Source organism: Marmota flaviventris, chromosome 8 (assembly GCF_047511675.1).
Source record: "Marmota flaviventris isolate mMarFla1 chromosome 8, mMarFla1.hap1, whole genome shotgun sequence".
NCBI lineage: Eukaryota > Metazoa > Chordata > Mammalia > Rodentia > Sciuridae > Marmota > Marmota flaviventris.
The window spans coordinates 87,802,609-87,820,423 of NC_092505.1; the positions used below are offsets into that span (position 1 = coordinate 87,802,609).

Genomic DNA, 17,815 nt, shown 5'->3' on the forward strand with positions numbered 1-17,815 from the left:
TCAAACTATATCCTATGGATGAGTTTTATAATCTTTTAATTCTTCCTCACCTAATTTGAGTTTTCATAAAGTTCACAAAAATCAAAGTTTTCCAAACTAATAAAGTGAATCATAGTGGACTAAATGTTTGTGTCCCATCTAAAATTCTTAGATTGAAATCCTAACACCCAGTGAAATGGGATTATTATGGGGAATTATGAAATAATTCCAAACAACTGTTAAAGTCTTGGGTTTTTTAAATATATTTATTTTCTAGTTGTAGTTGGACACAATATCTTTATTTTGTTTATTTTTATGTGGTGCTGAGGATTGAACCCAGGGCCTCGCTCGTGCTAGGCAAGCACTCTAGCGCTGAGCCACCACCCCAGCCCTAAAGTCTTGGTTTTTAAACTTACAAATTGAACATATAATTGCATATAAACATGAAAATTATAGGACTGAGGTAGAGCTCTCAGCTACCATACACAAGGCTTTGTTTCAATCCCTAGAACCACTAAGGGGACAAAAAATAAATAAAAACAGGAAAATTATGTGACACATTTTAGCTTTGTGAATTAACATTTTATACCAGAAAAGTAAATATTTTTTTTCTTAGACTTTAAATATTATCTTAAAAGATTAATTTATGGAAAACTAAATATCAGGAATATACATGAATCTATAAATTCAGTGTTGTGAAAAAAAATTCTCTTGCAATACTCTCATCAGCATCAGAACTGAGGTTAAAAGTTACAATGGATATCTGGAGGTATAACTCAGTGGTGAAGCACTTGCCTACCATGGGCAAGTTCTGGGATTGATCCCCACTTTCTCCCACAGAAAAATTACATTTCAAAGGGATTTATATTCAAAACTTTGTCCCTAATTTGTAGGCATGAAACTGTGTTGCTGTAGGATAAACCTGACTAACCAAATTTGTGTCTCTATTAGGATTAATACTTGGTCTTAATTTACTTCTGTTCACTTAAATCCCTAATGAACATTTTTTTTTTTTTTTTTTTTGGTAAAGCCATCTACTTCTTTACAGGACTGTGGCCATTTGATTTTTATTAGCTTTTTCAAATTTATATAATACATAGTACTTTATTTTTTTAGTTCTAGATGGCATAACATCTTTATTTTATTTTCTTATATTTATGTAGTGCTGAGGATTGAATCCAGTGCCTCACACATGCTGGGCAAGTGCTCTACCATTGAATAAACTACAATCTCAGCCTCACATAGTGCTTTCTTTAGCCATTAAAAATACATTAAAAATTAAACACAGTAGTTTGGAAAATATATTTTACTTTAAGCTATAAAGTTAATTGAAAAGTGCTAGGAATTAAGTTAATCCAATGCTTTGTAAATTAGATTTAAAGATTAGGAAGGGTGTTAGTCTTTAAAGCCTCTGTGCCTTACTTGCAACAATTCTGAAACCACTTAACAATAGGTTATAGACCCAGTAAAACTGAGAAATTGGTTAATATGTGATGTGTGCATTCTCAGGGAACTTTAAGAAAGATGATTTAAAATGGTAAAGCTAGCAAATTTATAAGCAGATAAAGGCTTTTGAATAGTGTACAACCATTTTCAAATTCTAGAGTACAGGGAAATACTTTGAAATTTCAGAAGTAATAATTCATTGCAAAGTGATGATTAAAACAAAGGCAAGAAAAACAATAATGACCCATCTTTGTTCACTGCTGCCAAAAATTCTGTTGTGTAATGTTCATAAAAATCATTATGTATTCTGCCTTGAATTGTGGATCAAGTCACAAAAGAGTACAGTGGCAGTGTCTTGTCCCTGAAAGGGGAAAAAGCCCAAAAGTAGTTAGAAAATTTCTTTTTACATAGGTTTTCTTTTCCCAAACTTATTAAGCTAAAATACAACCCAATTACTTTAGCAATTTATGGACAATCATAGTCTTATTTGAAAACTGTTTTTATTGGACAAACTCAGTGGGAATATGACCTCATGCTGTAGATTTATCAAAAAGTGGGAAATTATAAACCAGGCTCAGTGGTGTACACCTGTAATCCCAGTGACTCAGGAGGATCTTAAGTTTCAAGCCAGCCTCAGCAACTCAGCGAGAACTTAACTTCTCACTACATTACCTAGGACCAATGTCTCCAAAACAACAAACGAACAAAAAGGGTTGGAGATATGGTTCAGGATTAAATGTCCCTTATTTCAGTCCCTGGTACCAAAAATAAAAGTAGGAAACGATATTGTTTTGGGTTTTGGAACCAGGGGTTGAACTCAAGAGGCATTGGACCACTGAGCCACATCCCTAGCCCTATTTTGTATTTTATTTAGAGACAGGGTCTCACTGAGTTGCTTATTAGCACCTCATCATTGCTGAGGTTGGCTTTGAACTCAAGATCTTCCTGCCTCAGTTTCCTGAGCCTCTAGGATTATAGGTGCACACCACCACACTCAGCATGATATGGATTTATGCCTCTTGAGTAGTTTCATTGTAACTCTTTCATTTGCTACTAATACCTAATCAAGAGTGAAGCAATAAAGTACAGATTTCTTTTCAGTGCTAGGAAAAGCGCTAGGAAAGTACTCTAGCACTGAGCTACATCCCAAATTTTTTAATTTTACTTTGAGACAGTAAGATGTGATCCTTCTGCCTCAGCCTCCCCCATAGTGGGGAATACATGCCTGCACCAACATACTATTTTTTTTTTTTTAACACCAAGGCATTAAGGTTTGCTTCCTAAAATTCAAATTCCCAAAGCTAGATGTGTATCAGAAAGTATAAAAAACAATTATCAAGAAGTTAGGTGAATGACTAGGTGAAGTAGTCATGCAAAACAACCCAAGGACAAAAATTAGATTTACCTAACATGGTGTAATGGAGACATCACTAAGCTGTAAGCCAAATGACTAGGATTCCACTCCTGCAAGATATTAAGTGGGTATGTGCTCTTGGCCTCATAACAACCTGAACCTGTAGCAAACTGTAGGTGGGTGTTGTGGCACTCACCTGTAATACCAGCAATCTGGGAGGTTGAGACAGGAATATCACAGGTATGAGGCCAGCCTGGTAATTTAATAAGACCCTTAACAATTCAGTGAGACCCATCTCAAAATATAAATAAAGTGCTGGGGATGCAGCTCAGTAGCAACACATGTCTGGGTTCAATCCCTAGTACCAAAAAAAAAAAAAAATTAAAGTGCTAAAATATTAGGTCTTCTGAGAAACATTTGTATCAGCACAGTCTTACCAGGAATATTATAATCAGATGGAATGTTTTTAGGAATGCAAGTATGCTTATATGACAAAAACAGAAATAAGGTTTATTATTGAGACCACATCTTGGTAAATTGTCCAGGCTGGCCTTGAATTTACAATCCTCCTGCCTCAGCCTGCTGAGGGGCTGGGATTATGGAATAAACACTAAGACCAGCAATATGATGGAATGAATTTGAGAATATTTGTTGTAGCCACCCATCTCAAAATAAGACCAAATTCCGGGGTTGTAAATTGGTCTTTTCAACTGTATCAATATATTTGGGAAATAATAATGTTTGCAGCAATGCTTATTAAATTTGAAAGCAACATCAGGCATGGAGGCATACATTTATTTAATCTCAGCGACTCAGGAGGCTAATGCAGAACTATCACAAGTTTGAGTCCAGCTATAGCAATTTAGCCAGACCCTGTCTCAAAAAATAAAAAGGCCTGCAGATGTAGCTCAATGTAGAATGCCCCTGGATTCAATTCCCAGTACTTAAAAAAAGAAAAAAAAAATGTACAATTCTATCTTCTTAGATCATTAAAATAGAGTAAGAGGACTAGGGAAGGAAGGAGGGGAAAGAATGTATGGATAAAGGAATGTACTAGGAAATGGAGAAAATTATGTGCATGTATAAATGTCACAATAAACCCTACTAGTATGTATAATTACAATGCACTAATAAAAACATTTTTTAAAATTTTGTCTTCAAGGGCTGGGGATGTGGCTCAAGCGGTAGTGCGCTCGCCTGGCATGCGTGCGGCCCGGGTTCGATCCTGAGCACCACATACAAACAAAGATGTTGTGTCCGCCAAAAACTAAAAAATAAATATTAAAAAAATTCTCTAAAAAAAAAATTCTATCTTGATATTATTTTAGAAGATATTTATTGATCTGTGATTGTTTCCCCAAATTCATGTTAGAAGTCCTCAGTACTTCAGGCCTTATTTGAATCTTTTTTTTTTTTTTTTTCCTGGTCCCTGGGGATTGAACTCAGGGGTACTAGACCACTGAGTCACATCCCCAACCCTATTTTGTATTTTATTTAGAGACAATCTGAGTTGCCTAGCACCTGCCTCCTGAGCTGCTGGGGTTACAGGTATGCGCCACCATACCCAGCCCTTATTTGAATGTTTATCAAATTAAAATGAAGCTAGTAGTATAGTCCCTAATACAGGATGACTGGTATGTCTATAAAGAGGAAATGTGGAAACAAGACTTAATACAAAGAGAATACCCTATGAACATGAATATGACCATGTATAAGCCAAAGAGAGAGATCTGGAACAGATTCTTCCCTCACAGGTTACAGAAGGAACAAACTGTGCCAATCCCTTTATTAACTTCTGCCCTTCAGAATTTCAATAAATTTCTGCTATTTAGGCAACCCAGTTTGTAATAATTTGTTATGGTAGCTATAGTCAATTAATAAAAATAATAAAGCTAATTTATCATTATCATGCCAGCAACTCCTTATCACCCAGATCTTCCTAATTTAATAAATGAGTTTTCTCAATGTATAATTTGGTATCAGAAGTTTGGGCACTTACAATCCCAGTGGCTTGGGAGGCTGAGGCAGAAGGATCCCAAGTTAAAAGCCCAAATTCAAAGTGAGCCTTAGGAACTAAGTGAGACCCTGTCTCTAGATAAATAAAAAAGTTATGGAGATGTGGCTCAGTGGTTAAGTATCCTGGGGGTTAAATTTCTGGTACCAAAAAAAAAAAAAAAGTTGGGCATATCTTCATAGTCCTATAATTGAAGATAAAATGTCAATCAGTTATGAAATGGTTACCTTTTTTGTCTATTGCTTTACCATCTCCCCAATCTCAAAATTATTCAACAGATAGGGGATTTAAAAAATGAAAAACTGCCCCCCAAAATGGCATTTTCCCCTACTATAACGAAGACTTCCTACTGTTATTAATCACAGAGAGTCTACAGATTGCTTAGGGGTTAATTCCTGATGGGGATTACAAAAAGGAGGGGTGGTCTTATTAATGGAGTGTGAATGAACTTAAATGTATTTTATGTTCTTTTAGTTCTGGTAGTGCAGTAATTTAATAACTTCATACACTAAAAAACTAAGCCTATCTTGCGTTTAAAAAGGTTAATAGCACCATGGTTAAGGAAGGAAAACTGTAGATAGTTTTTTCAGTACATGTTTCTTCTCAATTCATAAAATTGAACCACATGCAAGACACCAAATTACAGTCACCAAGAATGATTAAAACTATATACTACCATGCAATTGAATACCACAATTAAGGTATAATTACATACTGGAAAATGTTACTTGTTAAAAGGCAAATCTCATGTTTTTAAAATTACCCATTTTAACATCTCAAAAAAAAAGGTTGAATTTATTATTTCACAAAAACATTATGTAAATCAAAATAAAGAAAATAATCAAGTTGCTTCATGGACTGGAAGGTGACTTATTAATTCCCTTTCATTTCCAAACCTCATCAAGCAGTCACTACATTTATGAGGCAAGTCAGCCGAATGCTTGAAATCTAGATGAATTTTAAGATCTTCGATCTGTCCTGTTGAATATTCGCAATATTGACATAAATAAATCCCTTCAGATAGATGTGAATTTAAATGCTTGCAATATTCTAGCATACTTGAAAAGCCTTTCCCACAGTCATCACAAACATGAGGAAATATTTTAGTATGTTCAATAGCAACATGCCTGTTAACATTTGTATGAAGTCTACTCCGAAAACCACATACTTGACACACAAAGAAGTTCTTACATTTGTCAAAGGTAATTTTGCTTAAGAGGCTGTATTGTCCGTGTTCTCCATTGTTATACTTATCGCTTAGTTCTATTAATTTACACGCATGCTCATTTACAACATGGCTATGCAAGTCTTCTGGATCATTTGTTTCATGTTCACAGAACTGACACAAGTACTGTTCATCACAGCTGTGCTCCTGGAAATGCAGGTAGAGTTCACTGCTTGAGGAGAACTGCACGTCACACTGCTCACACCAATACAGGTGATCGCTAAAGTGGGTGTCTGCAATGTGCTGGCTGAGGTTCTCAAAAATTACTGTCCTGTAATCGCAGTATTTACAAATGTAGGGATCTTCTTCGTGTAGTTTGGCATGTTCAATCAGAAGCATATTGGTAGAGAAGCTTTCCTTACATACTCGACACACATTTGAATCGGTACGTTTATGCTTTAGGATCATATGCTGTTTTAAATCAGAAAAATATTTACTATTGAATTCACAAAGTTCACATTTATAGAGGCCACTGCTATTAGCTCTCAGTAAAGGCCATTTCTGCTGAGCAGTCACATTCAAAGCTTGGCTCTTGTCAAGAATTTTACAAAGCTTAGCTGGTGGTTCTTCATCAGTTTGGTCTTGGAGGCTCTCGGAGGAATTGTTTTCTGTCTCTATGTCATAATCCTCAGAAATGGCATGCACTTCTACAGCAATGGGGACATCTTCAGCGGTGTGAACTTCTATAGGACTCTCCTCTTGAGTTTGCTGGTTGATTGATTCGGGTGAATCACACTCTTCATCACAAATTTCTACATCAGCAGATTTTTCTGAAAAATGAAATGATCCTATTATTATATTACCGTTATTCAATTGATCAATTAGATAGATACCACAGTGCCAAAAGAAGTTTATGGTATGCACTGAGTTTTTCTCATAGGTCTATAGAAATATGCCAATATGATTAGTTTCCCTAACCTGCAGAAAAGGCAGTGTGGTCTATAATTCTAAGCACAGGACTGGGAACCAGATAGTTCTGATTTCTGTTTCTGGCCTTGATTCCATCTGCAAATTTTGGCATGTCATTTGTTGTCTCGGTATCAGAATCATCATCTGTAAAAAAAAAAAAAAAAAAAAAATTTGGAAAAATTTTTATTATTTATATCAAAGCACTAAACATTATTATAAAATAAAGCAATAACTATTTTTGATATAATTTTGAATTCCAATAGGAACTAAGGACTTAGATTTAGCCATTAAGAGAGATGTTATCTATATACCACAAACAAATAAAACAACCTGCCCAAATAAGCAAATGCTGTTATGCCCCAATTAGACAAGAATACATTTTTTTTTCAGTTGTAGACAGACATTTTTTATGTGGTGCTGAGAATCGAACCCAGAGCCTTGCACATGCTAGTGCTCTACCGCTGAGCTACAACCATAGCCCAAGAATAAACACACTTTTTGAACTTGCTTAGGAATTTTAAGCTTCTGAGTTTGAATACGCCTTTATTTCCTTAGCCCAGGTTCTACCAAGTTAGCATGGGGAAATGGAAATGCAGGTCAATAGACAAAACTGGGTTTCAACATGTTTTATTTTTGCAGTACTGGGGCTTGAATATAGGGATGCTATACCACTGAGTTAAATCCCCAGCCCACGTTTTTTTTTTTTTTAAATAGACTTCATATAAGTTTCAGATTTATAGAAAGTTATGAAGATCGAGTTCCTATGTATCTCATGCTGTTTCCCCACTATTAACATCTTATAGTACATTTGTTATAATTAATGATGGATATATTACTTTTAAAAAAAATTATTACTTTTTTTTTTTTTTAGTTTTAGGTGGACACAATATCTTTATTTTACATTTATGTGGTGCTGAGGATTGAACCCAGTACCTCATGCATGCTAGGCAAGCACTCTACCACCAAGCCATAATCCCAGTCCAATGACAGATATATTACTAGTGATACATTAATATCCCTACTTTACCCAGTATGTCTTTTTTCTGTTCCAGGATCCCATATTATATTTAATTATCCTGTCTCTTTAGGCTATTTTGAGGACTACTGGTCAGGTATTTTGTAGAATATCCCAATAATGGAATCTGCTGTTTCTTTTTTATGGTTACATTGGAATCATGAGTTATTGAGCAGCACAATTCTGAAGTAAACTGTGATGTAAATGTGATGCGCTCTTGGTAAGAGTGCATACTATATCAACATGACTTGTAACTGTTGATGTTGACCTTGATCACCTGGCTAAAGTAGTAGTTAGGTTTCTCTATTATAAAGTCACTCTTTCCTTTCATACTTTATCACAATTAAAGAGTGAGAAGTTATGTTCTATCTCCTTTACAAAAAGGAGATAGAACATAACTCCCCTCTACATAAATAAATTTCTTCTATACAGGAGATTTGTTTTATAGCCCTTATTTATTTATTCAGTCATCTACATCAGTATAGACTTTGGATATTTAATTGATTCTTTAGATTATAATTTGGTTTTTTTAATCCCCCAAATTATTTCAGCTTTGGTTATTGGGAGCTCTTTCAGATGGATTCTTATGCTCCTTAAGCATACCCCTAATAAGTGTGTGTGTGAATTTGTGTGGTTTCTAGGTAGTAAGAGTGCTTTGAACTTGCAATTTTCTTGTCTCAGCCTCCTGAGACAACTGGGATTACAGACATACACCACTGTCCCTGGTTTCCTCCCCTTTACTCCCTTTGATTTTCATGAGATGCACCCCACTTTCTTTTCCCTATCTAGCTTCTACATATGAAAGATATATAACATATAACTCATAACCTTCTGAGTTTGGCTTACTTTGTTTAACATAAGGTTCTGAAGTTCCATTCATTTTCCTGCAAATGACATAATTTTTCTTTTAAAATACTGAGATAAGGTCTTGCTAAGTTGCCCAGACTGGCCTTGAACTTATAATCTTTCTGTTTCAGCCTCCTGTTTTGTTTTGAAAGGACTTTTCTGTTCTTGCCCCAGACCTAACGTCAACTATTTCTCCAGGGGACTTAGTTCCTTTTACTTATGAATGGTATTGGAAACCATGATATGGACACAAAATGTCACCATTGCTCCTGAAGTATCACTGCTCATAGGTCCTCTCAGTTTAACAGAGCACAAAATGTGTGTGTATACTACCGCATCTATTAACACTAACGTATATCAATCTGAATCTAAATCAAGCTAAACGTAAGTTCACAATGATAGCCCTGAGTCCATGTGTGCTTTATAATGTATGTTTCTGTGATTCTAATAGGAGTCCAAGGAATTCATTGTGTCAGTGATCACTGAGTTCATGTGTGCTTTATAACGTATGTTTCTGTGATTATAATAGGAGCCCAAAGGAATTTGTTGTGTCAGTGATCTCTCAGAGAGAAGACAGTAAGTATAAGTTGTTATCATTCGGGCTGGGGATGTGGCTCAAGTGGTAGCGCGCTCGCCTGGCATGCGTGCGGCCCGGGTTAGATCCTCAGCACCACATACAAACAAAGATGTTGTGTCCGCCGAGAACTAATAAATATTAAAAAATTCTCTCTCTTTCTCTTTAAAAAAAAAAAAAGGTTGTTATCATTCTACTCAATGCCTAGAAAATAAGAGTCAATAGGAGATACAAGATTCATAACTGTTGAGGTTGACCTTGCTCACCCTCTGTTCATTAGCCTTTCAGACTGAGAGGTATAGCTGAGTGGAAGAGCTATGGAAACACTGTTCTTAACCTTCCACCATAAATGCTCCCAACTCCACATCACTCCTGCTTTGCCACCAATTCCTACACAATTAAAAAGGATTTAGGAAGGTGTGTTTTTTATTCATATGTCTGGAAAAAAGTTAAAAAATGAAATTACTTACTTGCTTTCTTAAAAGAAAAATACCAAACACTACATTTTCTTAAGTTATACCAAATTCAAACTCTTGCCTGCTTTGAAATCATTAACTCAATATTTTATATCCCCCCCCCCCTTTTTTGTGTGTGGGAGGGAGATACTAGGCATTGAACCCAGGGGCACTCTACCACTAAGCTAAACCTATAGTCCTTTATTTTTTTGAGACAGGGTTTTGCTAAATTGCTGAGGCTGGTCTCAAATTTACTATCCTCCTATCTTGGCCTTCCAAGTTGCTGGGATTATAGGCATGTGTCACAACACCCAGATCACCTACCATTTCAAATAAGAAAAAAAAAATGTAAAAGCATTTATTTTTTCTTTTAGCAGTGTTAGGATCAAACCCAGGGCCTCATTCATGCTAAGCATGGGCTGTACCATAGAGCTATTTATATACTCAGTCACTGTAAAATCAATTCAAAGAGAAATAAGTATTTTGGAAAATATTAAATGTACCTTTGTTGTCAAAATATTTTAAGTCTGGCTGTCTCATAGAGCAGACACTGTAACAATGATCAGAAAAAATCCCATTGAATCCATCTGCAATTCTGCTTATTCCAGAGGAATCTGAATATAAAACAATAAAAGAAAATTTTTAAAATGTTTCAAACATACATATATCTTTAACATATTCAAATTCACATTATTTTCGAAGATAACTCCCTCCCTCCCTCCCTCCCTCCCTCCCGAGACCCAGGGCCTTGTGAATACAATGTAAGTAGTACTCTACCACTGAGCTATATCTTCGGCACAAATTTTAATGATTAAAAAAAAATATAGCATCTATAATGAAAGTGTATTTTTCTCAGTTTTAAACTTTAACATTTCAGATCTAATACTGACATTTAGCTTTAAGAAAAGCATAAATTACAGACTTTAAAATATAATAACTTTGAAATACATAAGGATAAAATTTTCCTTACAATCAGAATCTCACAAAATACAAATACATAGGGCTGGGATATAGCTCAGTTGGTAGAGTGCTTGCCTTGCATGCGCAAGGCCCTGGGTTCAATCCCCAGCACAATGGGGGAAAAAATACAAATATATAATGAATGCCTTGTTAACTGCACAAAACAGTGAGAGGTATGCCATCAGGCAAAGAAAGCATAATACATAGGGGAAATGGCCTGAAGGGTCCAATGAAAGCTTCTGAATATAATCACTTCCAAGTTTTGCCTGGGAAACACCAGTAAGCAGTAGACCAGGCTTAATTTCCTCAGATAAGAAGAATAAGAGCATGGAGTAAACTAACAGGTATGTCTGAGACTGTCTCAAGTATGCGTAAGCTATATCAGAAATGGCCATAAAAACTTCTTCATATTGCCAATACAACACAGCCAACTTCAATCACATAGTCAAATTGAAAGTTCACATTTCTGAAAAGAATGTATAGGATAAAGTTTTGTTCCCTCAGTAATGCAAAATATTTTCAAATTATCATTGTGTCTTAAGCACAGCTTGGTAATCAGACAGGCAAAGCTCAATTATGCTATATAAGTCATAATGATGGTTAACAAATTTTAAATATCTATAACCCATGGAATTATGAAAATTAAATACAATAATGTCTTTAAAGTTCTAACGTGTCTGTCTCTAGCACATGGTAGACAATAAGGAATATATATTCAGAGAATTTAAAATTTATCTGACCTAAAAATTGATCAGATATTTAAGTCTTATCTAATCATTTGAGAAAATGGATAAGAATACAATTTCTTCGAAAATATACACACTCACCTTTAAATTAATTAACTTATACACTAACCTGAATAACGAGAAGGGTGTAAAGTCTTCCTTTTTCTTTTTTTAGGATACTCATTCATATCTTTTCAATCTAAAAAGTAAAAACATTTAATATCACAAATAATTGTTAATGTTGTAATAAGAATTATTTCTAACCAAAGAATTGAACTAAGAAATGTGTGTGCCACATGAAAATAAATCTTGTACGAGAAATGCTATACAATGTCTCTGTTTATATTTTGGATTACTTTTCCTATTTAGCTTAGAGACAGGACACTAATTTCTGCATTCTTTCTAACTAAGATGGAGAAATTCTTTTTCAAATATTGTAATGATAAGAATTGGATAACTATAATAAAACTTATGCTTAAAATTTTTATTTTAAAAAGCCCATTATGCTATCAAATCACATTTCCTGCAATTGGGAATATTTTTATTCAGATTTCAAGCTAAAGGTGGATACACTAAAAAATATATTGTTACCACCTCTGTATTGACTCACAGCTTCCAGAAAAATATGCATCACATAGAACCTCAGAATATAAATAATTTTTAAGAAAAAAAAATCCTTAACTTATTGATAAAATCACATTTGCTATTCTACTGAGTCAGAAAAGGTGTGGCAACCATTGTATGATTAATTTACCATCAACTGTTTTTGTGGTACTGGAGATAAAACCAGGGGGACTCTACAATTGAGCAATACCTAGTCCTTTTCATTTTTTATTTTGACACAGGTTCTCACTAACTTGCCCAAGCTGGCCTTGAAATCCCCTTCCTCCTGCCTCAGCCTCCCAAGGTGCTGGGATTATAGGTGTACACCACCATGCCTGGCTCCCACATGAACAGTTATAAAATTAGTTTCAGTACTTTCCACTTACTTGGTATAATTCTTAATATTTCAGTGAGGAAAAATGAATTACAAAGTTTCCACAGGTGGTAAAAAAAAAATACCTGTAAGTTAAACATGACAAAAGTCATATAAGCAAAAGTGTGGCTCATTTCTGAGATTCAAAACTACAATTATTCCAGATATTTAATTAACTAGAAAAGTATAAAGAAATAATTCAAGCATAATACTCTTTTGAGTGTATTTTACTAAACACTAAAAATTGTATATACTGATGTGATTATTTATATAAATTTTTCATATTCCTTTGACTTTACCTTCTAAAGTTATAGCTATGAATGACCTCAAAATAGAAATAAATCTGCATTAATATTTTAATCTATTCAGCTGAATGGGAAGTAAACAGAGAAAACAAATACTGAATCACAGACCTGAAATGGTCAAGGTTCTTAACCAGCCATACAGCAAACTGTGAACCTGTTATTTCATTTAATCCTGTTACGCAAAATCCATAACACCCTCCCCAAATTATTATTTACTCCTTGTTATTGATTAATCAAAGTTGGCTACTAAGTAGTGAGGTTGGGATTTGAATATAAGTCTAACTAATTTTATTAGAAAAAAAAATTTTTTTTTTTAGTCCTGGGGAATAAACCCAGGGCCTTAGGTTGCTCTACCACCGAGCTACATCCCTAGCCACATCTAACCAATTTAGAAACAAAGTCTTCAATTCCTTTATTTAGTGTTGGAAACAAATAGGGAGATAAAGTCACCAATCCAGTTCCAGTAGATTAGTGTTTAAATCAGAACTACCCCCTCATTTCAGAAGAGTGCCTGTCCACAGAAGCATGGGCAAGGAGGGAATGCCAGAAACCGAAATCCAGTCTCATGTGCTGTTTTTCTTAACACCAAGGTGATTTTCTCATTTCTAGTGATAAAGAATTGAGGGGCACATACTATTTTTGCTGCTTTACTAAGTTCTGGGTATATCAGCACTAGATGCAATCATATAGTAATATATTACTTCAGTTTATTAAGGATTTTCCTAACCCTTATTCTAGATTGTCTTTTTAAAAATTCTGTGATGTACACTGAGAGGCTTACTGTTCAACCCACCTCAATTTTACTGATGAAGAAACATACTCAGTGAAAGTCAAGTCAACTAAGAAATGGCAAAACCAGAGATGCAAATACATGTCTTCTGATTCCTGGACATTGAATAACTCTAACTGTATGTGGGTACATCTTCATGGCTAAGCACTGCCACCACCAAGTTACATCTTGTTTCCAGTTCTTTCTCGGCCAACAATTGTAAGGAGGGGAAGACGGTCACCTAAAAAAAACTGACAAACATGAATTTTACAGAAATGATATAAATGCCTCACCCAGCATATATAAAATGCCCACCCAACAACCTAAAGAGCATTCTTTTGAGTTTCCAGCCCAATCCAATGCATCCAAATATCAAAAAGGCTATTTTCATCTTTATATAATAAGCTAAAATTCCAAGACTTATCCCTAAAACCTTTTATACACTTCGAGAATTTATATAGCCAAAAGCTTCAGAATTCATATTCTATACACTCTAAAACAACAAAAAGTTTTTGTATGCATAATTATCTTGATGAAGAAATTTGATTTTTTTTTATTCAAAGCTATCAATATAAACATTTATTCACTAAAACAGGTTTGGCGGAACACACCTATAATCCCAGCCACTGGGGAGACTGAGGAAGGAGAAGCATAAGATCAAAGCCAGCCTCAGCAATTTAGCGATTTACCTTTTCTCCAAATTTAAAAAAAAAAAAAAAATTAATTTTTTTAAAGGGCTGGGGCTGTAACTCAGTGGTAGAGCACCCCTGGGTTCAGTGTCAGTACCAAAACAAATATTTGCTCACCAATCCTCCTCCTATCACAAAGATTTTGAATCACATGCAACTTACCACTCATTCCCCTCTCCCCACTTAAGTACAAACTATACATAATGTTTCCCCGCGGGAAAATTAAAATTACTAAAAAAAGCAAATCACCTACAATCCATTCACCTGGAAAAAACCACTATTAACATTTTGGTATGTACACCTACACTTCTTTCTATGATATGGTATACATTCACAAAAGGGGGGCATGCCATAAGAAACATTTTTTTTTTAAAGTATTTTAGCAATACAAGTTAGCATCTTTTCATCCGTCATTTTTTAACAAGAATGTCTATATACAAAAAACAGTTCTCATACTGTGCCTTTTGTGCAATGCAAAAGTCTTTCTTGCTAAATGCTATAAGACATCTTTACAATAAGAAGCTACATTTTAAACAAGTTTTAAGAGCTAAACTTTCCTTTTTATCTTCATAAAAATAAGTATATATTTTCTAGATTTTTTTTTTTAAATTGAAACAAAATGTTTCAGGAGAGTATGAACTAGAGTCCACTATATATTCAACTTGGACTCAGTCTCTACTGAAATACTCTAGCACAATCGATATCTCTTTGTAAGGAGATAAACTGCTTAATTTACTGGTGTCCCTAGGCTGCACTTCAAAGAAAGCCAGAGAGGGTGGCGGGAGGGGGCTTAAGCACCCGAACGGGTGGGTCTGGGCAGCTCTGGGAGACTGGGCGCCGGGACCGACGGGAGCACCAAGATGCGCCGCCGGAGGGTCACGGAGCTGCCGGGCAGGGCGGGAGGGCCAGCGTGGCACCACGCCGCAAAACACATGCCCGTCCGAGGGGCCGGGCAAGAATCCTCGGCCCCCGCAGCCTCCACCGAGCGCCACGCGCCCGCCTCGACCCGGCCCAGCCACTAGCGGCTGGCGCTGGGGAACTCCTAACCACGACCCCAAGGGCGCCCCGAAGGAAGAGGCGCGGGGGGCCGCAGCGTCCTCGGCCAGTCAGGACCTGCTTTGGGGGTGGGGGAGGGGGACGCCATCCCGCCTTAAACGAAGGCAGGGTTTCAGTTTGAGGAAGCCTCCGGCCCTTCCTGCCCTCTCCGGTTGGAAGATGCGCCCGCACACCGGCGTCCCCTGCAGCAGTCCAGCGCCCAGCCCGTCCGCTCCTCCCTCACACTCACCGTTTCCCCGGGCCCCAGCCGGCCCAGGCACAGATGAGGTGGCTGCGGCCGAGCGCAGGCAGAGAGGAGCGCAGGCAGAGAGGGCCGCAGGCGGCGGGCGACGCCGCTCAGGCCCTCGCGCTCCAGGGCGCTCTGTCAGGACCGGCCCTCTCCCTCCCGCGCGCCCCAAGCCCAGCCGGCTAGGCCCCAGGCCCAGGCTGCGCGGCCGCACTCACCACCTCGCTCCGCGCCTGCGCCGCTCACCTCGGGGGCCAGAGGAGAGGGCGGGGAGGTGACGAGGTGATGGAGGGTGGGGGGGCGGGTGCACTGCCCCGCCGCACACTCGGCCTGGGAGGGACCACCGGCCTCCACCCCGGGGGTGGCCCGGAGGCCCGCGCCCCCTGCCGGCGCCTTTCCGCCGCCGCAGGCCCCTTCCGGGCGAGGTACCGCCCCTCCCGAGGAAACGCAGCGAGTGATTCCACCCGTAGAACTGCTCCTAGCCAGGCGGCCGGACGAACTTCCCCCTGCTGCTCCGTCCTCCCTCCCGCGCTGCAAGGAACCGCAGAAGCACGGCATGCAAGCAGTCCCCCTTGCGACAGTGCTCTCTCAAGGGCGGTAACGCGACTGATCTTGCCCAGGTTAGGCAAGGCAGATGGCATTTCAGTCCTAAAGCATGCCAGCACCCTGTAGGCGACAAAAAGGGCAAGGCCGCGTCATGGTTTTACCGAGGCACCACCGAAGAACCACACCGGGCTAGGATCGTGTCCACAGGGAGAGGTGACACTTGTTAAGATCTTGAGTGGCTGTTAGGCTTCAGCCCGTTTCGTTGGCTCCAGAAATCTTGGAATGAACGTGAAATTATATAGAGTGCTGGATTAGATTATTTCACTCCTTTTCCGACCTAGAGGTTCCTTGAGCAGCTAATGAAAGGATTAAATTGAACGAGCATAAATAAATTTATGAACACGTTTTTTTAAATGACCTGTAGGGCTGAGAATACAGCTCAGGGGTGAAGTGTGTACTTTGCAAGCGCGAGGCCTGAGGTTCGAGCCCCAACACCATCACAGAGAAAAATCAAGAAAGAAAGCAACTTTTAAGTGTGATCATGTTGAATCCCCCTCAGCCCTCATACTGAGAATGGAAGCCAGGTCTTGGTGCATACAAAACACTACCACTGAGCTTTACCCCCAGCCCCTAATCCTTTTGACAACAGGTTGAAGTAATTAGTATCAATTTACAAATTAGAAAATTTAGCTTGTGAGAGATTGACACTTTATTTTTATAGACAAAGCACCCAGGGTTCAAATAATTATGAAATGAATGAATGAGGTCCATATATAATAATCTTTGTCCAAGGTCACTTGGAAAGTCATGTCAGCAATTTACGATTTTTAATTTACTTCTGTTGTGCTTTTTCTGATACGCATGTGCTAATTAACCAATGAACCTCTGGAAAGGAGGAAACAGACCTTACCCCATTCCTTCACCCTCTCTAAGGAAATAAAGCTATATGGTATTTAGAAGAGACACTACTTGTTGGTGAGGCTTAATTTTTATGACCTCATAATCTTTGTGTGTATTCAGTTCAAATAAACGAATGTTCACGAATGTTGGTATGACTTGGATAAAGTACGAAGAGACTTAAAGCTGTTTTGTAGTATAGTTTGTCCCTGGCACAGAACAGGGAATCCATACGCGATTGATACATAAATTTATAAAGAACCACCTATATCCTTCCCTTCCTTCTCTGCTGGTTCTGTTGTTTCCTGATCTAGATATAGTGGAAGCCACAAGAGGGTGTCATGCGACCATCTTTAGTTATTTTTGCTCGCTGGGTAGTCTTGTGTCAGTCTGCATTCTAGGATGAAGTTTTATTCCAAAACGTTTTGTAGTTAAACACACATCTTACCCTCTCCTACCCAGTGCATTATTTTGAAAAATTCTCACACTGCCACTTAGAAGAGAATTACAATGTTTAGATGTCTTGTAACATAATCACAAATCAAAGGCAATTTAAAGTTCTTTGAGTAGCTTGACTATGTATATTTACAGTTTCATTGTAAGTTCTTCCTTTTCCTCTCCTCCCCCACCTCCCCGTCCAAAGGAGGGTGGCAACTTGAGTGAAACTTTGTTTTGTTTTTAAAGAGAGAGAGAGAAAGAGAGAGAATTTTTTAATATTTATTTTTTAGTTATGGGCGGACACAACATCTTTGTTTGTATGTGGTGCTGAGGATCTAACCCAGGCCGCACGCATGCCAGGCGAGCGCACTACCCCTTGAGCCACATCCCCAGCCCTTGAGTGAAACTTTG

The 17,815-nt window shown here is 37.7% G+C and overlaps 1 protein-coding gene across 3 annotated transcripts; it reads right to left on the reverse strand.

Annotated features, from left to right (window-relative positions):
- Positions 1–1,906: 1,906 nt before the first annotated feature.
- On the reverse strand, positions 1,907–15,902 carry Znf639 (zinc finger protein 639). 3 transcript variants are annotated; one of them, XM_027942218.3, is made up of 7 exons: positions 15,527–15,902; positions 13,577–13,793; positions 12,492–12,564; positions 11,633–11,701; positions 10,321–10,431; positions 6,937–7,071; positions 1,907–6,788 (listed from the first exon to the last, which is right to left on the reverse strand). In XM_027942218.3, the coding sequence occupies exons 4-7, from the start codon at positions 11,688–11,690 to the stop codon at positions 5,635–5,637; spliced, it is 1,458 nt and encodes a 485-aa protein (XP_027798019.1). In that variant the 5' UTR covers positions 11,691–11,701; positions 12,492–12,564; positions 13,577–13,793; positions 15,527–15,902; the 3' UTR covers positions 1,907–5,634. The 3 variants fall into 3 exon arrangements, with proteins under 3 accessions (XP_027798019.1, XP_027798018.1, XP_071471554.1); XM_027942217.3 differs by having other exon boundaries at positions 13,577–13,803; XM_071615453.1 differs by lacking the exons at positions 10,321–10,431; positions 11,633–11,701; positions 12,492–12,564; positions 13,577–13,793; positions 15,527–15,902 and adding an exon at positions 9,629–9,713.
- Positions 15,903–17,815: the final 1,913 nt, after the last annotated feature.